Source organism: Oratosquilla oratoria, chromosome 9 (assembly GCF_046742065.1).
Source record: "Oratosquilla oratoria isolate Oo_2021 chromosome 9, ASM4674206v1, whole genome shotgun sequence".
NCBI classification, from domain to species: domain Eukaryota; kingdom Metazoa; phylum Arthropoda; class Malacostraca; order Stomatopoda; family Squillidae; genus Oratosquilla; species Oratosquilla oratoria.
The window spans coordinates 44635767-44658266 of record NC_134785.1 but is presented as its reverse complement, the minus strand read 5'-3'; the positions used below and the strand labels follow the sequence as shown (position 1 = coordinate 44658266).

Here is a 22500-nt window from a genome sequence, read left to right as displayed (position 1 = left end):
CTATCTAATACTTTGGACGTTATACAACCGATAAAAGAGAGAGAAAAAAGAGAAACAATTTACTACAATCTGTTCTATGTAGGGAGGAGGGTTAGTTTTGAACAAACTGATATATGATTTGTTCTCCCCCTCCCCAAAGGGGTCTCTTCAATAACAAATGCAGAACTAAGAATAACTACAAGATAAATACGCAATCAATAAATAATCACCTCATTTAGTATCACATGTAATTATGGACTTCAGCGCTATGTCTCGCACCCATGACAATGACGATAACGATAAATCCGTCTCGTTATCCGGAGTGAAGACTCGAGAAATAGTGCGGAGGTTCAAGGAGAAGGTGGAGAGCTTACCCCAGAGGGCGCTGCCACCTTTGACCTTTGTGCTTGGACAGCCAAGGCGATTTTAAGAAGAAAAGGGTAAAAGTCAGAGTATGAGAGAAATGGATTTTTTCTTTATAGAGGTCTAATAGAATGTTAGAAAATGAAGACTAGTCTCCTTCAGTAATACTAATACCAAATGTATAAAGGTGAGACAGCTGAGTGGAAGAAGTGGTAGGAAAAGACGGGCTGGATCAAGACCACTATATCACTGACTTTTCGACTACAAGTCTTCTTCAGACTCTGAAGAAGACTTGTAGCCGAAACGTTAGTAATATAGTGATCCTGGTCCAGCCGGTATTTTCCTATCACTTTTTCCACTAAACTAATGACAAATTATAAAGACAATGGTGTAAGGAAGTAGGAGAAGAGGGTATTATAGTATAGAAAAAATACAGGAACAGTAAAAGAATGAGGAGAAAAACAGACTGAGGCTTACTTCGAGAGAGAAGAGTCTCGAAAATTCGAAGAGTAAAAGCCGAAGACTCCTTAGTTCGAGGATCACCTTGTCCAGAACTAACAAGGAGGACGAGCTGGAGTTTCTGACATCTTCAGAAGAGAGAACGAGCGTCTTTTGTGAGAGCGAAGAAGGGATGGAGGTCTCACTTCGACTTTGAGTTCGAGAGGGTGTGCGTCCCCGGAGCCATTCCTCTACCGAAGAACCAAAGAAGTGATAGAGACCTCACTTCGACTCTTGAGTTCGAAAGAATGTGCGTCTCCAGAGCCGTCCTTCCACAGACCACTCACTTATCAAGAATGGGTTATAAGGCACTAGTGAGCAGACTTAGGTATGATAAATAGAACCTTAGGTGTACCGATATGCTTTCAAGACATAGTATAACTCAAAAGACCTTTATAGATCTCAACAGGATGACAAAATAGAAACGTTCTTTTTCTTCTTCAAGTATACAAGAACATGAATTGACGATAATACAGTACAGACTTTTGGACGCACCGGTACAGTGATTAGTGAGTTTTTTGTAACTCTTTGACGTCAAATCTGTTTTAACTTTCTGTAAAAAAAAATACATACGAAGAATAAACTAGAGGCACTGTGGCATTTGGACAAACAACCTATGGTAGATGACGTTTGATAAAGTAAGTTCGTCCAAGGTTACATGATCTCTCTTGAAGCACATAAAAATTTACAGACACCTGCAGACACTCAAGCAGAAGCTCTTCCCCTTCCACTTTTGACGTCAAGTCTTTGTTTCGAAATGATCCATCGAGTCTTTTGTTCTCCGGTTTGCATTCTTACCACAATTTACAAAATACCCAAAGAAAGAGTGTCTTTTACCGTCTTTATTCCCTCTTCTTCCTCATCTTATTTATCTTGTTTATTGCCATGGCAAGATTTTCTTACAACCGTAGGAGCACCAAACTTGTGAGACAGACTTACAGATTTTACATCCTCCTTGTAACTGGTTCCAACAATTACTGACATACATGAATAAATATGTGTATGCATATATCTGCATACAAATAAGTATATGTGTATATATAAGAATATATGTGTATATATAACTATATATACATGTGTATGTGTATATGTATGTTTTTAAATGTATGTGTGTGTTCACGTGTGTGTGCATGTATGCGAGGGTGGGTATATTTACACATATTCTTATATGGATACAAATAATTATACACATAATGATCTATCACCGAGGCAGAACATTCTTTCCTATTCCTTTTCCACTTTTCCTCGATCCTGTTTCAGTAACATTCGAACTTTTCAACTTTCAGTCTTTGGGAACAAACGAAACAAATACAACTTGTACTTCTAATCACGACACCCTCAGAAGGTCTGCTTCAGAGGGACTTGTGAGCATGCTGAGGTTGTAGAAGATTGTTGTTTAGTCTGTAGGAACTTCCTGACTCACAAGGTTACTTTTTTGACGTTGACGTAATTTGTGATGTCATTTGCGTGGCTTGTGTATAGCCGACGTCATGCAACTGTCTGTATAATTTCTGCTTTCTTTTATCTGTACACCATAGTTTATGTTTTCCTGATGATCTAAATGAAATAGTGTAAGTCTTCCTACTTGAAATTAAGAGTCTAGCTACTGAGATAAGCAGGTTTTGAAGCCATAAACACAAAAGCTGTATGGCCTGTTTGTTCTTTTAGTATACACAGGATGCCTTCGTTATGTTTTTTCACAGATCACTGTAACTACAACCTTTGACTCACTTCACTAAATTCGTATTATCTGCGTCTCCGTTTATCCCTCTGACCATAGAATCACACGGGAGTTGTCTAAGTAGTCGTCAGTATACGGACGCTACGGCAAATATTGATGTTGTTTTTCACTTTGTGCTTCCACTTATTTTCATCATCCGTGTCCGACCGTCATTGAGAACCTTTCAGTGTTCCACATGACCGTCACCATCACCTCCACACTATTTTATTACTTTAGGAACCCTCCAATCTCTCTGTTGCGACCACGTCGGACTATGCAGTACCCCCTTTGCGGCCAAGACGAGAAGCAAGACTTTCGAAGTCGATGGCATGACACTTCGTCTCTCTCTCTCTTTTTCTCTTCGCCCACCCGACGTTCCTCGAACTCACCTATGGCACAAAGCTAAGGCACTCAAAAAAATAAATTTGATAATAACATCTATTCCTACCGTCGCTATAACTTCGTATTGTGGCTTTCTGTGCGATCGGTCTCAGAGCCTTCCAACTTCGCGGTATCTTCGTTTTGCGAACTCGGCAAGAACGAAGTCTCCAGAAGCCGTTCGTTGGCGCCCGACGGTCCAGCGGCTGCACTGGCCGAGACCTCGTGACCATCAATACTGACAGCATCACTATGCATGGCGTCAGCAGGACCAACCTCGAGAGGAGCTGCCTGCTGTGGGAGCGGCGGCGGCGGCCCCGAGAGAGACTTCGACTGTGCGGAGGTGAGCTGGGCCGGTTTCGCCCGGTAGACAGATGCTTCTGGTAACTGGGAGAGCCCGATGGTGTTGTAGAGCCAAGGCTGGAGGGAATGCATGGTGGTGAAGATGGGCGGGTGAATGGCGCCTTGGCAATGGGCGTTATGTGTGAGGAGGCCTTCCATCTTCCAGGAGGATGTTTGGGCGTCGAAGCACATAAGCGGGCTACCCTCACTCTCCTGCAGAACATACATATGTTTTAATACGGAGCTGAAGAGGAATCCACATTCTCAAACATATGAATTATCATTTAGATAAACACACAAAGGAATCGGTCGATCAAATGATGAATCAATCTGTTCATTTAGAGATAATCGGGTAGATACAAATTAATGGATAAATGGATAAGTTAAAAAAAAACTAGATAAACGAATGAATGAAGAAAGGGATGCATGAGTAAATGAATAACAACGATGATGATAATTGTTGCCTCGTGCTTCACTAACTGGAAACCCGCAGCCCCACAGTACCCAGCAACGATCCCCTGGACCTCCTATATATCTCTCTGGGAGGAAACGTCGAACTGTTGTCTATGTTGTATTAATGTGAGTCTAGGGAACAGTATCTGGTTGTAAAATCTACGTAAAAAGAATTAATGAAAAATAGTCACATTTGTTACTGTGAAATCTTGGGCCCGAATGAGGGTGATGGTGTTGATGGGATCTGAAGGCGAGTGGCAGGTGAGACAACTCTCTCTGACGTTCGTTTTGCAGGGGGCCTCCCTGCTGATAAGTACCCCATTTCCCGAACACCCAGACACTTACATGACAAGGAGTTCTCTCCAGGTCCGGGAACTTCGCGCAGAGATGACCCGAAGAGAGGAGACCCGGGTAGTGGGTGTGATTACACACCTCCGAGCTCACCCAACCCCCACTCAGGTAGTTTATGGAGTGCCGGAGGGCAGTGTCGCCTGCAGGGAAAGGAAAGGAGGATTCAATCAGTGACCCCCCGTATGGGGAGGGTTTTGTGACAACCCTACGGACCAGAACTACGGAGCATTTTTTTATTATTGGAGGTTAACCTCCACTTAAAGGGAGAATGTTGGCTTTTTTTATCTATCTTATACCTCCTTTCTGCTGCTCTCATTCTTAAACATATATACCACCAAGGATGGGGGGGGGGGTTTGGAATCTTTATCCCGTCCAGAATGAAGGCTTTTGTTATATAAATATCCGGTAACTAGTACGGACCGTTATGCTAAAAGAACATCAACGCCACCCATACCTCCCGGATCGTTTTTCGTCCAGCTCGCAAAGACGCACGGCACCTCGGCACTTGCGGTAAGGTTCCTCTCCGGGCTGGGGACGCAGACGGCTGCAGCCGACGACTTCGCCAGGACGAGGGGGTCGTTGAGTTTGAGCAGAGCGGCGTCGCCCTGCCATATGCCCCCGCGCCTGCGAGCTCCCGGGAAGGGCACTAGGCGTACCGTAAGAATCACCTGGACGTCGCTGCCGCTCAGGCGAGGGGCGCCTCTGCCCGCCACGAGTTTCCAGTGGTACGGTTGAGGTTTCTGCCGACTCGATCTGTAAGAGTGAGGTCGTGAAAGACGGTGAACTTGCGTTGTAATGGCTTATGGGCAAGGAAAACATAAGAAAAGGGGATCTAGTGAGGCGTTTAGCTCCTATGCTATGATCACGTGGATGGTAACGCAGTTCAAAGCTACAAGGAATTGCAGTTCGAAAACGAATCAAGTAAAAAATTAATTTGATTCTTCCTTGGAGTTGGGTTGACAACAACATAAATCAAATCACTTTCGGCTGCAGAGAATAAATATTCTGACGAAAATCCTCAGGTTTCAAACTCGGGTTCATTCATTACGAGCCTAGACAACTCGTGAAAGAATCCGAACCGAGTACCCTATATTAAAGTGGCGGCATACTAGGCTAGTATGCTACTTGCTTTTGCTACTTCGTTTGAGTAGAAACAACTTCGGTTACCATCTTTTGTTTTTGAGTTTTCCTCTTTTATCAAGGCAAGGGTTGTCACATGACATGTGTTCATATTGTATGAAATTGGCAGTTACCGACAAGTCTATCGAAATAAATACCACTATGAGAGGACGGAGCCTTTATTGGTATGGTGTTTTGCTTCCTGCAGCTTTATCAAGTACGAAGCTTCATACCAATGAAGGCTCCGTCCTCACATGTATTCATACTCGTTTCAGTATCTAGACACATCTCGACAGTTAGGCTAAATGACAAACACAAGTAAATGTCTTTGAACAACAACAAAACTTACAATTTCAAAAGACATGAATATGCCGTGAGGACCCAGGATGCCGTCACTATAGAAGCCGGACACTTGAGGTTTGGATTTTCAGTGTGGATAAGAAGTGCCAAGGAGGGCCAGTGAGTGAGGGTGCCACTGTTGGTGGCATCGGTCTGAGGTTGTTGTTGGCCTGGGAGGGGTTGGATAGCCGCAGGATCCTCTGCTTCCCACCGACCACACTCTGTAGGAGGGAAGGACGATGTAGTACTAATAGTTGCATTTCGGGGATCCAAGTCCTTACCTTAACTCTTCGCAGGAGGAGCATACAGAAAGAGGAATTCCCAGTCCCTTCGATCCACCCCATTATATATGGAAACACGGTAGAGGTATTCTTGTCCCCTCACCACAGGAACGTATCAAAAGAAGATGTGGAGTCTTTGAGTAGTAAAGGGAAGAGTTGTTCTTATATGATATAAACACCAGAATTCTGACCCACCTCTGATGTCACAAGTGAGATGGGTGAGGGAGTCGCTCTTACACTTCCCAGCCTTGAGGGACACAGGCAAGGTCTTCCTCGAACCGGGCTCGTCAGCCTCGTTGAGTCGGACCGTAGCTCCAGAAACCTCCTCCTGCATCTTCTTCACCTGGAAGGTGAGGGAGCCCTCTGTGCCCAGCTGCTGACACACCGAGTCACTCCATTCCGAGGTCCAGCTGTCGGCACAGACGGCAGCCCAGCGGCCGGTAATGTCCCTGTGGGTACGTCAACATCATCATTGGTAGGGATTCTCCTGAGGATCGCGTCGCTTCACTCACGCGTCGACACCAATCCAGCATTGACTACAAGTGAAACTATACAGCTAAGAAGCTAAGATGAGAGGGTGGTGGATGGGAGTGGAATGGGTGGGAGTGGGTACTACGTGCATTTTGACTTGGCTACATCCCCTATAAGGAGGGGAAAGTCTTTCGTACATAGATATAAGCTAATACAGTGAGGTCAACCTGCATCGATGGGACTGTCATGAATTCCCTATATACCCATCACGCCATGCATCCCCACAGGACACAGACCATCTTGTGTTAAACTGTCCAGTCACAGCGATACCGGGGTGATACGGGACAGTACATGAAGCTAGCGAGCCCTTCATCAACTGGACTATGACTTTGAATTTGGAGGTGTGAGAAATACCATACACAACTACTACTACTCACGTGCTGACACTTATCCAGCATTGATCACAAGTGAAGTTATACTTTGAGGAAATGTGTCGGAGGAGCTTAATTATGTACAATTACTAAGGGTCTTTCCTTACAAAAAATAAATAAATAAATACTCTCTTACTTCAGCCCATCTCGGTTTAACCACTTCCGGCTACTCTTCACCATGAGTACAGTTCACTAGCGCTTCTCTCCTGGCGCTTCTAGGTGAAGACTTACCTGACTTGTAACTGGCTGGTGCTGTTGTCGATCCTGAGGCAGTTCCATTCGTCGGACCCGTCGGGGCACTGGCCGATGCCATCGCACAGTTGGAAGGGCGCCACGCAACCTCCGACGTTGCAGCGGAGTTCATCGAGCCCTTTGCAGCCTGTGAGGGAAAGAGAGCTTTTGTGTGTATTCTTGCCGAGTCAAGTATAGAAGAAAATGCCCAAAATGATACATGAGCTTAGAAATTTACCTAAAGAGGACAGGTTTAGGCACCTTAATTTACACTCTCTGGAAAGACGTAGAGTGCGGGCTGATCTAATAGAGGTGTTCGAATGGATCAAGGGCTTTAACAAGGGGGATGCAGATAAGGTCATCATATTAAGATGATAGGGTAGGACTCGCAGGAATGTATTTAAGAAAGAAATAGTCAAGTATTGGTTTACCAATAGAGTGACTAACGAATGGAATAGACATAGTAATCTTGTAGTGAGCGCTGAAGCTGTTGGTTGTTTTAAAAGAAGATTAGATAACTTCATGGATGGGGATTATAGGTGGTAATAAACATGGAACTACCTAGTACAGGCCTTATGGTCTCTTGCAATCTCCTCCATTTTTATGTTATGTTGAAGAGAAGGTTAGATATCTTCATGGATGGGGATGATAGGTGGTAATGGACATGGAAGTGCCTAGTGTAGGCCATATGGTCTCTTGCAGTCTCGTTCGTTCTACTGTTCTTGTAGGTCTGAATTAATCCTCGTTCTTTCTCCTCCCCTCCCTTTTTTCCTTTTGGTTCACAAATCAGAACAAGAAAGTATGTGTACATTTGCCATTTAAAGTTTTACAAGCCTGAATTAGAATTAGAATAGCCTGTCTCTCCTTTTTCTTTCTCTTTTGTTTGTACATAAAATTTATATGACTTATTTTAAACCCTTTAAATATCTCTGGACGGTATTCACTCCTCTGCAGTTTGGAATCTACTTGAGTCTAGATGCGCATTGCACGTATAATTGTGTATTTGTTATAACTTTAGAACATAAGAACATAAGAATGAAGGAGGCTGCAAGAGACCATAAGGCCTACACTAGGTAGTTCCTTGTCCATTACCATCTGTCATCCCCATCCATAAAGGTATCTAATCTTCCCTTAAAATAATCGATAGTTCCATCGCTCACTACATGGTTACTAAGTCTATTCCATTCGTTGACCACTCTACTGGAAAACCATTTCTTGCCTATTTCCTTCTTAGATCTAAAATTGTCCAATTTAAACCCATTACTGCGAGTCCTGCCCTGCTGTCTTAATATGATGACCTTGTTTGCGTCACCCGTGTTAAAGCCTTTGATCCATTTGAACACCTCTATTAGATCACCCCCCAGAGAGTGTAAGTTAAGGTGCCGAAGCCTGTCCTCGTATACTTGAGTTTCTGTGCGGTCGAGTGTGTACATGGAGATTAGCATATGCACTGTTACTCACTGTTACTCCAAATTCCACTCATTCCTGGGCATTTGAGGCCAAGTATAGTCGTTACACACATGAACACACATGGCACACTTCTGTGACTTCGAATGTACACTGCACGACTTATGGATTGTCCAGAAATGAAATGGGTTTGAACTGTGCACTTGACCTTCAGCAATTTTTATGAGATCTTATATCATAAAAACACTACCTGCACCTCTTAGTGTATAGATATCTTCCTGAATAGAAGGTTTTTCTCTTTAGAAAATCCTTAGTTCTTTGGTACACGAAGTGTTCACATCACCATAAGAATATAAGAATGAATGAGACTGCAAGAGGCCATAAGGCCTACACTAGGCAGTTCCATGTCCATGACCACCTATCATTCCCATCCATTAAATCATCTAACCTTCTCTTAAAACAACCGATAGTTTCATTACAGTATCAGCACAAATGAGGCCTGGCGACAGAAGCAAACTGCCCTAGATGCAAGCATCACACAGAAAACACAGAACACAGAAAACACAGAACACCTAATACCTTCCCATATCCACCCTTACCATATCCATGATTCGGTTTAACGTCACAAACACCCCCTATCAGAAGGCTAGGACGATACTCCTTACAGAGAACTTTGTAGCGTGGAATTTAAGGAATCATGCCCTTAGCTCAACTCGCCGGTGGCAGGGTTCGAACCACCATTACTTTGATCTCCGCCGCAAGTAACGACGCTCTAACCTGCTCGGCCAGTGATTATCCTTGCCATATCCAAAGAACACAATATTTCTTCCTCGAGTGACTTATGGGCTGATGTGATGGCTGTTGCCGGTTATCTAGAGGCCGTGGGTCTCCTACAAGAGAGACTTGAGGTAACGGCTCGATTAACTGACCCTTAGGAATTCTTTCCACCAAGCGATAACTGCTGAACTATCTTCTAAATGCAAAGGATCAATGGCTTTCTATGTATCCACCCAGCCATGCCCCAGGAAGTCTAAGTGAAGTTGGGTCATGTCTGCGTGGCAGAGGAGAAGACACCAGCACCCTTAAGCATTTTCTAAGGCTCCCCACCTTAATGAGAATTTCCCACAGTAATGTGGACAATCCACAACAAACTCAGGATCAGTCCTCCTTACCACAGTTCCTTTTGTCTTCATCTATTCCATCATCGCAGTCAATGATACCATCGCAGGCCCAAGTGTGTGGAATGCACTTCCCGTCCGAACACTTGAACTCGTCCTCTAAGCTACACGTTCTTGAGCAGTTGGTCTCGTCGGAACCATCTAGGCAGTCCAGTTGGCCGTCACAGTGGAGGTCTTTGGGCAGACAACGGGATGACTCGTTCTTGCAGGCAAATTCGCTTGGCGTGCACTGCCAGGACTGCGTGCCTGCGGAAGGAAACATATTAGGTCCTCACGATGTTGGTGATCAAGGTGGGCTGACCCCTCTTTCATATTATGATGTCCTTTGTGACTTCAACTTCCTCTTAATTAGATTCTTATTCATGGTAAGGAAACTCAAGTTGAACAAGAAACGCTAATATAATCCGACGTTTTGACTTTCGTCTTTTTCAGAGTAAAGTCGACATGTCAGATTATATTAGTATTCCGGGTTTAATTTGAGTTTTCTTACCAACTTTTCCTCTCATCTGTCTCACCTTCAAACATTCATTTATGTATTCCCCATGTGGAGGTACTGACTGCATGTTTTATGCATTATGGTGGTTTTTAAGTGATATCCCATATCTTATGCAATTCTACACTGATTTTAGCAACACCCTTTCGGACCTGAGTCGCGCATCATTCTTTTAAGATTAGAGACTAATCTCCACTCAAAGAAGAATCCTGATCACCTTTATTCAGTGGAAAGACAAAACAAGTAAGAGAAAGTGACGTACCACATGGTGCCTCATCCTCTCCCTCCTTACAATGTCTGATGCCATCACACACATACTGGCGCTGAATACAGTAGCCGTTACGACACTGAAATACAACCATTGCATATATAATACATATACATTTGTCACTGCTAATCTAAATCGTTCATATGGCGAGCTCATCGAGAAGAACTCAATTGCGAATGGAATTTCGCGTATTTATAGGTTTAACTACCAGGGGTTTCTCACTTCCCACTGCGTGGGAGTGGGATGAGAGGTTATGGTGAGTATAGATTTAACCTTTAGCAGATAGGATTTTTCATTCCTTTGAACAGACTCAGATTAAGATTCCTGTGTTTCCCATTCCCAGCCAATAATCATAATAGTAAGTGTAATCTACTCGTAGTTCTGTAAGCATAATCTGTGAAATACGAGGAAAAAATACATAGAGATATCAAATCGCTACATGATATGACTACAAACTACATGCACATATTCCTGCAAAACACATCCAAATAAAATTTCTGTACCATATACTCATACTCACGCAAAGCACATGCACATTCTTGCAAAACATACAAATTATGTATAGCTTATGCAAATGTTTGGTTACAAGAAATGTACTCAAAGATAATGAAGGATTTCATTTGGAAGTGTAAAAGAAACATGTAATTCTGTAAGAGACGATGACGTAAGGGTGCTAAGCATGTGTATATAATCTAGATAGACTATTGAGCCTCCTTCTATAAATCCTCTTCATAGCCGTATACAAAAATGCCAAGCAAGAGTTTACAAAATGTAAACGAATAATCTCATTAAGTAGGCATCCGATGAATATGCAAATCCTGTTACAATTATGTAAAGAAATATTTTTCAATCTAAAGCTATTGCTATTTTTCACTTTATCTACTTTTCTTAATACAAGGGGATAACATTTACCACAGAGCATTATCGAGCATAAGATAGGGAACTACAAGAATATATACTCACCAGACAAGACACTTGTTAATGCATTGCTTATACAAACCACGGTGGAATCCCAAATTATAGCTACGCGGACAAGTAGTTGATAGAAATAATGCGATTAGTACACTGTAGTAGTTGCTTTAGTTGCTCTATCTACCCCAGCATGAATTTTTTTATCACAACTACATATATTCGGGGCCTTACCCACCCATTAGCTTCAAAACCACTACTACCGCTGGTACAGTGACCTCTGGATATAGAAGTATATTCAGTTGCCAAGTCAACACTTTGAATGAATCACAACCTCAACCAAAATTACATTGTACCTTGTGAATCTCTACATCACAGATCGCAAGTTCAAACACAACCATAATCACAAGATACTTCCAATCACATCCACATGTACAACTCCACCCATCAGAGCCTCATACCAATTTGCATTCACAAAAATTCTAAATACTATCCTAACCGCTGATTCAGTCCTGTACCCTCTAATCACTAGTTCGGATAAGTACAATCAAAAGAACACACCTGGAAGTTGCCGCTACAGTCGAGTTCATCACATTGGTCTTCGTCGGATCCATCTGAGCAGTCAGGCTTTGAATCACATCGTGCCCGCTTTGGCAAACACTCGCCCCAGTAGCTTGTCCCATTCTTGCAGAGGATGAAGTCTGTAAAGAGAAAGAAGGAAACAAAGCCGTTACTATGGGTTTCCATATAACTAGAATAATCCTCTAAATCTAATGTATTATTGTAGTTGAAGACATGTCTTTTCGTCTCTTCTGAATTTATGAAAAACAGAACCCGACGTCCAAAGATGGTTTATCTTTCAAGGGAGGTTTATATATGTGACATATCTGGACCCTATTTCAAAGCTGACATTCATAGAAATATGTCTTACCTTTCGGACATGGAGGAGCCGTTGTTGTTGGTGGTGGCGTAGTTGTTGTTGTGGTGGTAGTGGTGGTCGTACTAGTGGTGGTAGTAGTAGAAGTAGTTGGTGTTGTTATCAAAGTTTCGTTGGCATTCACTACAAAAACTGCAGAAGGTCCTCCTCCACGATTATCAGCATTGACATCGTCGAGGGGCAAGAGGTCCGTGCCGGATTGCTGGACGGTGCTCGAGCCGTTACCAGGAACATTAATGGCATCCATGACGATGTTGAAGGCCAAGACACTCTCTACCGCTGTGCCGTTGGTGATGGCCGCTCGACTACCGCCGGGCTCTGGTCTGTGAATGACGCCCACTGAAGAGGAAACCGTTTTGCTGACTGACACCGTACTCGGCTTGTCAGCAATATTAGGGAATTCGGTGGACGCTGAAGGGAAGGGCGTGGTGGAGTACACAGGTTTAGCGACGACAACATGAATCTCCTTGTCTTCGTCAGCAGGTGTATTTGCAAGGATGCCGAAGTCACTTGTCGAATCATTAGTCTCGGCCGCCTGTGCCTGAATGATGACGACTTCCTTTTTGCCCTGGTCTTCGACGACTGTCTCATTGTTGTAGATGACTGTCGCATTGACATGCTGCACATCAGAGACCTGCGTCGTCTCCGTAATTCCTGGCTCACTAACTGCAATGTCTCCTGGAGTATTTGCGGTGTCATGGATAGTCTCGGAGACTTCAGTTGTGTTTTCTAGAGGTATCACCTGGTCTATTTCATCTATCGACAGGTCACCAGGTGAATCTCCAGAAAGAACTGCAGACAAACCAGGACCCGATTTCCGAGTCTGGGTTATGTTGGTAAAAAATGCGATGTCTTCGAAGCGCGTTCCCGGGGAGATGTAGATGTCCAAGAACGATCCTGTCATGTTCGAAGGAAGATTTGCGCTCAAGATAGCATTCATGTCGGGAGCGGGAGGCTCCTCACTCGTTCCGTCTTGGGCCGACGTCTCTCCTTCTGCATGGTCAAGAGGCGTTCCTGCTTCACCTGTTTGGGTTACATTAACCATGCCTTCTTCTGTAGCTCTATGCTCTTCGCTAGGATCCCTTTCACCTTCTACATGGTCGTCTGGGGTCTTTTGATCCACCGGGAGCTCTTGCGTGGAATCTTCGACATCCACGCTATCGACTTCTAGGTCTGCTTCACTGTCAGGTGACAATGGTACAGTGTCATTTGCAACCTTTCCTTCATCAGGTTGGGAAACCCCGTCTGATATCGTAACGTTGACAGCAGTTCCATTCCCAGCACTCACAGCGGGGTCCACCGTACTGTCACCCTCTGGCACACTCGTGTCATTAGACGGGGTACCTGGTGCCCCACCCTCCACAACCACGTCAGTGCCAGTGACGTTGGTAGACACTTCGCCCTCTTCAATCTTCTCGCCAGTGTCAGCCATCGTCCCATTCTTCGTCGACTCCGCGTCTTCTGCCACGGTTATTGGTTTCTCGACTCCTGTTTCCACTCCTTCACTGTCGCCTTCTGCGGCTTCCTCAGTCTTCTCTCCCTTCCCCTCTTCACCTTCGTCTGCCTTTTCGTCGTTTCGTGTTTCTGTCTTGATGCTGATAAGGTCTGCGCCTATTTGTAAGAGGTTTAAGTCATGCGGCAGACTTACTTCAGTGGTTGTCGTCGTCGTGATGTCCTCTGTCAAGGGAAGAATAGATTAGTACAAATCTAGATTTGTCTAGAAACGAAATGACTGTTCTACAATGCTTCTGTTATTATTTGAAAATTAGTAAATGAAAAATAATGAATCAAATACCCGACGACTCACATATTCTTATAAACAAAAGTGCCTTGTTGTGAAAATTTACTATTGAAGAATGGGTATTTCATCGATCATAATTTCAAACTATGAAGAGATGATTACGTACGTAATAATCAAGTTTAGTAGTCAAATATGAAAAAAATGAGCAGTGCAAGGTCCAGGGAAAGGGCACTATAATTCAATTAATCTTAAGAACATTTCTCACAGGACAGTATTAAGGGTGCATGGAAAACAGACTGTCCTTACCATTGGTCATGATGGAGAATTAAGTCTCCTCCTCCTTGAAGCGGCAGCCAAACGTCACCAGCGAGATACTTTTCATGCAACAATTTCCTTAATAGCTAACAAAGTCTTACAAACTAGTTTTCTACGCAGTCCATACATATCATGGACTTCCTAATTAACTATGACTATTGTTCCTACAACCTATCACACCATACACACAATATTGTCCGCTTATATACGTATAAACATACCTGGAACGACACTGTTAGGCATATTTCAAGTTACCTTTAAATGGACACACACAGGAAATCGATACTCTGACATAGAATTGTCATTTGTATTCTACAATATATTACAAAACCGAATGAAAAAAAAATATATAACGTTGAAATTGTTAGTAATCCCAATGAATTCTTGTGATTTTCAGATGCCTATTAAAACTTTTGCTTTGTAAAAACAATGTAAATTATCATTAAAGAGAATGATACTTATACTAGTGCAATTAGTCTAGTGATTTGAAACAAGTGGGACACAATCGATATTCTCTCAAATTTTTTCCTGTGAATGAGCGCAGAAATTTGCCTGTATGCAAATTTTGTCTAAGAACATAAGCACATAAGAATGAAGGAGACTACAAGAGACCATAAGGCCTACACTAGGCAGTTCAATGTCCATTACCACCTGTCACCATACTGACAGCTGACCACAGTACAAACGAACTCAAAACTACAAGTGAAACAATGAAATTGTACACTTACATTTCAATGGTCATTGGCAGATTTTCAAAATCATATTTTTATTCATTATTATGAAATTATATGATTGATTTATTTGATTAGAAAATAATATTGAAAGGCTTGTGTGAGCACATTTTTTTTTTTCTAGTGCGTTAGTGGGAACGCTGGACCCAAACATATACAATATCCACTACATCATTATGCTATGTACATTCAACAAAAGATCGTGCAGTTCAACGGATATAAAAACATAAACAGTAATACTGATCACCCGGCTCCAAAATAAGTCATACAAATGATACAACAAAGGATAACTAGGACATTATGCACCGCCTTGTGGAAAAAAGTCGACTTCGGACTACCACTCGAAGTCTGTTGATATGTCAATTTACTCAGCCTCCGCAAATCGTCACAGCTGACGCACGGTGGGCTGAACACCAAAGCTATGATGTCACGGATCTGACCCAGTCATCCCCTTGACATGGGGGAAACTCCACTGGCACTTTATGATAAAGGTTACCTCCCTTATAAGGGAAAGAAGCCTTGGGTATATAGGTAGATGGATATACAGACATTATGACACAACACTTGATCCCTTCAACACGATAGGGATTGGTGCCAGAATATTTTCAGCAGTTGATGAAAGGCTTCTGAACTAACGATGTCAAAGCTATTCTAATGCCTCTCTGCACACAGTGATATATATATATATATATATATATATATATATATATATATGTATATATATATATATATATATATATATATATATATATATGTATATATATATATATATATATATATATATTCTGGTTTTGTCCTTCCTAAATCAGGACAATTTTGTGTCTTTCTCAGAGGACGAATGCTGTAAGTTATCTATACACCTGTAAATGTCCTGAACCATGACCAAAGATCTTCGATATTCCAATTGGGCTCTTGCGTGGTAGGGGTAGGAGATGTCTCTGTTGTTGTTGTTGTTGTTGAAAAAACGAATGTTGTCTTTGTTGGTGACTCTTTGGTTTCGTTTGCAAAATATTTTGTATCAGAGTCATTTACTGATCCTTTTCTTAAATCCACGAGGTTTGTCCGTGAAGAGCTTGATGGTAAAGGAATTTCTGTTGTTATGTTGTCCTCTGACGAATCCTCGTGACTAGTTGACCCCCATGGTGGCGAGGTTGTAGTTAATATTTTTGTCGTTTCTGTTACCATTTCTTTTACTTCAGTTGATGAGCCTTTAGAATACCTTCTCGTCTCAGTTTCTGACGTTTCAGTTACTGATGACCCAAAGAACGATTCGACTGTCGATGTGTTAAGTGCAGACGTTGTCAAATCATTGTTGGTTACGGATTCACTTGTCCTTGTTACCTCCGCCAAGAATCCTGTCGATGTTGATGAATCAGTTGTTGGAGACTCAGTAACTGAGTCAGTTGTCGATATATCAAAAGTTGATACATCAATCAGATTCACTCCGCCCAAGGTTATTGATTTATTTCTATTCGATGTTTCAGTTGAAATCTGTTCCCTCATTGATGGGTCAGTTGACGATGGCTCAGTGACTGGATCGGTTATCAATGTGTTATTTGTGTTAAAGTCACTCATATTCACTAATTCTGTTATTCCCAGTGTCTCCGTTGAATTCCATTTTGTTGTTGATGGGTTAGTTGTCAGTGACTCAGTGGTTAGCTCAGTGGTTGGAGCACTGGACGTCGTTAAGTTGGCTATAATCGAGTTAGATATGTGTGTGGTTTTGAACGCACCTTTTGCCTCAGGCGAGGACCACTCTTTCGTTGAGAAACCACTGTCCAAAGACTCAGTGACTGACTTAGTCGTGAGACTCGTCAATGACTCAGTTATATTCGTCGAGCCAGTCAAAAACCATCTAGTTGTTGACGACTCAAGGGTCGAGTTAGTCGCTGTTAAATCAGTCATAGTTTGATCATCTGTGTTTGTAGTTTCGGTTGTATGTGTCATCTCTGCCGAAAAAACTTCAGTTGGTGATAGCTCAGTCACTGAAGAATTAGACATAGATATGTCAGTTGTATTCTGACTATCCATGGTTGTGGGTATATCAGTCATTTCTGTTGTAAACAAAGTGGTCACTGATGAGTCAGTTGTTAACCCATTAGGTGAGTCAGTGGTTGCTCTGTAGGACGTAGGTAACTCCGCTCCAGTCGAGTTTTCTGGTGTTGTGAATTCAGTTGTAGTTTCTGTTGTAATCCATGGGATAGTTGAGTAAGTTGTTTGTGATTCCTCTGTTGCTAAATCAGTTGTTGTTATGCTTGACTCACCCGTGGTTGTGAATTCAGTTGTAGTTTCTTTCGTCGCCCATCCAGTTGAGTCAGTTGCTGACGTCTCAAGTGTTGTATTGGTTGTAAATGCATCATCAGTAGCTAACCCAGTTGTGGTCTGATCGTCTGTGGTTGTGAGTTTGGTTATAGCTTCCGTTGAGAACATCGTAAGTGAAGATGGGCCAGTTACTAATGTTCCAGTGACTGAATCAGTTATTGACGTCTCAGATGTAGTCAAACCATCTGTAATAAAAGTCGTCAAGTCTGTTGTAGGCAGGGTAGTTTCATATGTAGCTCCAGTTATTGTTGAAAGCGATTCGGCATTTGTTTCAGTTAAGGAGGAATTGCCAGCATCAGGCACGTTATAGCTGGATTCAGTTGTATTTGTAAAGTCATCTGCAATCTCAGTGTAATAGTCTGGGGATGCACCTACAAGAGTTGTATTTGATTCGGTGGTTGTAGAAAAGATTCCTGTTGTATCCGTGTCACTAAAATCAGTCGCGATTTCAGTAACATAATCAGGAGATGTTAAAGAATAGTTTAGCGATGTAAACATGTCACTGAAATCTGTGGTACTTCCAATATACTCTATCGTAGGCTCAGTAGAATTCTCCGTAGTGTCAGTGAAACCCGTTGTAGTTTCAGTAAAGTCAGTCATACTTTCAGTAGGATTTTCCGTTTTCTCTGTACCAGTAGTACCTATTTCCGTGGTGGAATATGTCGTATCTTCAGTAAATTCTGAATTAGTGGTAGTTTTAGTGTAGAATTCGGTCGGGATTGGATTAGTGGACGCAGTCGAGGTTATGTTGGAGTATTCGATTATCACTAAATGAGTGGTTGGTCTTGTCGAACTCCAACTTGTTTCTTCGGAAGAATGCTCAGGGTAAACATGATCTGGGGGTGTTCTTGTAGACAGTGTATACGTAGTTGTGCTGAAGCTGGTGGTGGTTTGTGCAGAGACACCTGGAATTATTGAGCAAAACATGCAGTTGTCTTAAATGGGTAGCTACTGTAGTTAACTGATAAGAATCTATCTGATGAAGATATCAAATAAGTTTAACATGCAATAACCAAGCCTTTAGAACCTGTACAGAAACAAGTTAAATTGAACATGCAATGATATAACAGACTAATTAATGGTTTCTATCCAAGTATGAGCCAAATTTAACATGCACCGTGTTAAGTTAAATGAGGGAAACACTCCAAAGACAGACATAAGTTAACTTAATCATGCACTATATCAACTCTGAGTTGTGACACACTTCATGCATCTTAATCTGGCTAAGACCAGACGATTTTAATCAGCTGGGAGAATGGCCTGAGGCCTCTAGGTCATCCACCACCTGAATAAAGTCTTCTGGTCTCTGCAGGAGGAAGAACCTGTAGAAGGTATCACCGAACTGAAGAACTTCGGTTTTATGCCCAATAGAAGGTTCTCTATCAAAAGAAACAGCAAGTGCGGATGGAATCTTTATTAGTGCGACGTTCGCTTTTTAGAGCTCTACTTGATAAAGCTGTAATAACAAACGAAACGTCGTACTAATAAAGGCTGCGTGCTCACTTGTGGTGTTTCTTTTGATAGACTTGTCTCCAAGTACCACTTTCATACAGGAGATACTTTGTCCAGAACTATTCTCGTCACATGTCACTCCAGAGGAAACGAGCAGGGAAGACCAGAAGAATACACATATATACAGCCATATTTCAAAGTTTGACGACAACTTAAAAGGTACCCATCTCTCTTCACAGATGGCGCCATAATCAGTGCACGGTTGCTAACTTGAGAATATGATTGATGATTTACGTTATACTGAAACAATTTCCTTGTGCAATAAACTCTTCTGCTGTAAAGGATAATGTTAGACTGTCGGGGAACTTTGGAATACGCGTGTACCATAATACCTAAGTGTATGAATATGTGTGTGCATGTCTTAATGATGTATGTATATATGTATGTATGTATATATGTATGTATGTATGTATGTGTATATATGCATGTGCTGTGTACTTTGTTGATAAATAGTATATATATATATATATATATATATATATATATATATATATATATGTATATATATATAATATACATATATATATATATATTATATATATATATACATACATATATATATATATATATACATATATATATATATACATACACACATGTACATGCAAGTATATATATTTGATTGAAGACTAAAGCTAGTTCTGTATCCACCCGGGATTCGAGCTCTGGTTTTTTGACCGCGATGCGGACGCGTTGCCACTGAGCCAGCCAGAAGTCTATTCAAATCGACGCACGCGGGCACATTGTGTACTATACTACCGGAAGTATATGCGAGGTCCGGTGTCCGGTTGAAAGTAACAATTACTCTATAACAGGAAGTGGCGGCTGGTCGGTCGGGAACTCTTCGCCTCTAGGACTGGGTTTTCCGGTCTGCCGCTCGATCCCGGCACTCGGACCCTCCCTTAAGAAAAAAAAAAAAAAAAAAAAAAAAGGACATCCCTATTTACCTTTTCCTGACTGTTGTCGGACGATTTCATTCAGCTAAAGGACCCTTCCCTTATCCCTACCCCAGCAAGTGTTTAAGTATCCCAGGAGCGGTTTGGAATCGTATTTCCATATTATCTTCTGGCAGTCGCAAGGCGATTTTATTCAGCTGAGGGAAATGTACCCCTTGACGGGGTGAATCGGTTCAAAGTGCTCGATGATATGGGAACGGCCCGTGCTATGGGGCTCATCGTAGATATATATATATATATATATATATATATATATATATAATATATATATATTGAAAATATGTATATAGATATATATATATATATATATATAAATATATATAAATATATATATATATAAATATATGAATATATATATTTATATATATGAATATAAATATATATATATATATATATGTATATATATATACATATACATATATATATATATATATATATATATATATATATATATATATATATATATATATATGCACATATGATTATTTGGTTTAAAGTCACAAAGTCCCCCGTATCAGTAGGCTAGGACTGCGCCCTTACAGAGGACTTTGTAGTGTGTTCGAACAGCTATCATCGCGACCTTCCTCCCGAGTAGGCTAACGACGGACTAACCCGCTCGGTTATTTATGTATGTATGTATGCGTGTGTGTGTGTATGTGTGTGTGTGTGTGTGTGTGTGTGTGTGTGTGTGTGTGTGTGTGTGTGTGTGTATGTGTGTGTGTGTGTATGTGTGTGTGTGTGTGTGTGTGTGTGTGTGTGTGTGTGTGTGTGTGTGTGTGTGTGTGAGTGTGTGTGTGTGTGTGTGTGTGTGTGTGTGTGTGTGTGTGTGTGTGTGTGTGTGTGTGTGTGTGTGTGTGTGTGTGTGTGTGTGTGTGGTTATAACAACCACCAGACTATTTCATTCTGGTTGAAGGACGACCTCAACTGGAACCCTGCAGGTCTTCCTATGGCCAAAATCTGCTCCTCCGACCAAAACCAAAAGGGCGAGAATGAAGGAGTAAAAGCATATGAAAACCAACCTTATGCTCACTTGTTAACTGACAACAAGGCGGTTGTGGGGAGGTACAACGTTATTTATTTTATTCTGGTTTATTTTGGTGAGATTTTATTCAGATAACGAGAAGATTTGGGGGGTTGTTGGTTCCATTAAGAGTCACAGGATCTTTAATTCCAGATAAATAGATAAATAAATAAACAAATAAATAAATTAGTAAATAGGTGAATAGGTAAATAATCAAATAAATCTTGTACACCTCTGATATTTATCAGAGGGAATTAAGGGATGGAAATTCTTCCAATTCGAGCATTGGCTCTTTACAATAATTAGAGGTACAAAGATCTCGCAAAAAAAAAAAAAAAAAAAAAAAAAAAAAAAAAAAAACGCAAGCACCAGGTTGGGGATGTTTGGGTTAGGAAGGATTTTTAGCCCACTACATACATGCAGGTGGCTTTTTCCCCTTGGAAGGGTGGTAGCCACACGAAGCACTACGGTGATCAAATATGCCGAAGAAGACAAGCAAGCATTGGGAGTTAGTTTTATTAGACTAGTTTAAACCACCGTGACCAGGTACAGAGCCTGTATCGTAGCTGAGGGGTTAAAGCGATGGTCCAGTAGTGGACCATAAGAAGAAAGATTTCCCGCGAAGCAACCGTGCCAATTACTTTTCTATTTTTATTCCCCGTGCGTATAATGCTCCTAAGGAACACCAAAGCTTCCTTTTTAATTTCTATTATATGTAAGTTATGCATGAGTTCTTATTTTTCTTTCATTAATATGTAATGGAAAACGTTTTCTGTTAGGAACGAGAGAATATTAAGTTTTCATACATAACGTACGTATAATGGAATTTGAAAAGTAAATTTTTTTGTTTCTTTAAAGGAGCATTATGATCTTTTGTTAAAGAAGAAATGAGAAAAGAAAATGAGTACTTGTTATTAGTACTATGAAGACTTGTTTGGAGTAAGAATTAGAAACGGAATATACAAGTAAATAAATACTGTAGATATGTAAGAAATACAAAAATGAACAAAGAAAATAGAATAGAATAAATTGGTTAATCAATAAATGAATAGATATATGAATAGATAGAATAATTATAATGGATCAAATAGATAAATGGATGAATAAAAATCATAAACAGGTAGATGAATAGATAGTTACATTTATGCCGTTGATCACTTGTAAACATAAAAGAATCAAAGAAAATCTAACAATATTTTCACTACAAAGGCTGCATCTCTACCGCAGCCACAGAGGACAGGCATCACCACAAATACCAAAACTCAAAATTTACAGAATATTTTTTTATAGTTCTTCTACATCACAGCGTAGAACTAAAATACATCTTAGCATTTCATTTTCTACTGCAGAGAAGGCATACAGAAAACGATACAGAAATACAGAATAAATACAAAATAGAATTATGTTTGTGATAAAATTCTACGCCAACGCAGTGCTAAAAGAAAGTATTTCTAGTGGTAAATATTGTTACTTTACTACTTAACAAACTGTGATACATCATAATGACATAGTATAACTCTACAGGCGATGATACTCTACAATAGTAGCGAGTACTCTCAAACAGAATTACGTCACGAGGAGCTGAGTAGCCGTTTTACGTGGTAAGAAAAAAATTATAAAACTTACCTGCCTTAGAAGAATTGGACTGTACTATAGGCTATATACTCTAGGATCTATAGAGTCTCTAGTATAGACTATAGCATATCAAATAGACTCAACGTTACCTAAGAATCTCTTTCCTAGACTTGAAGACA

The 22500-nt window shown here is 41.2% G+C and overlaps 1 protein-coding gene across 6 annotated transcripts in view; it reads right to left on the bottom strand.

Moving 5' to 3' along the window:
* Nucleotides 1-22500, bottom strand: part of LOC143028358 (uncharacterized) — a 301720-nt gene that overhangs the window by 1729 nt on the left and 277491 nt on the right. For all 6 annotated transcript variants that reach the window (XM_076190317.1, XM_076190318.1, XM_076190316.1 and 3 more), the window contains 10 exons: nt 12143-13825; nt 11773-11912; nt 10297-10381; nt 9536-9787; nt 6957-7104; nt 6019-6272; nt 5553-5763; nt 4539-4837; nt 4079-4224; nt 1-3493 (listed from right to left, as the gene is read on the bottom strand). The exon at nt 1-3493 is cut by the window's left edge and continues 1729 nt beyond it. In XM_076190317.1, the coding sequence (XP_076046432.1) occupies nt 3014-3493; nt 4079-4224; nt 4539-4837; nt 5553-5763; nt 6019-6272; nt 6957-7104; nt 9536-9787; nt 10297-10381; nt 11773-11912; nt 12143-13825 (3698 nt within the window). In that variant the 3' untranslated portion in view covers nt 1-3013. The remainder of the gene's footprint in view (nt 3494-4078; nt 4225-4538; nt 4838-5552; nt 5764-6018; nt 6273-6956; nt 7105-9535; nt 9788-10296; nt 10382-11772; nt 11913-12142; nt 13826-22500) is intronic.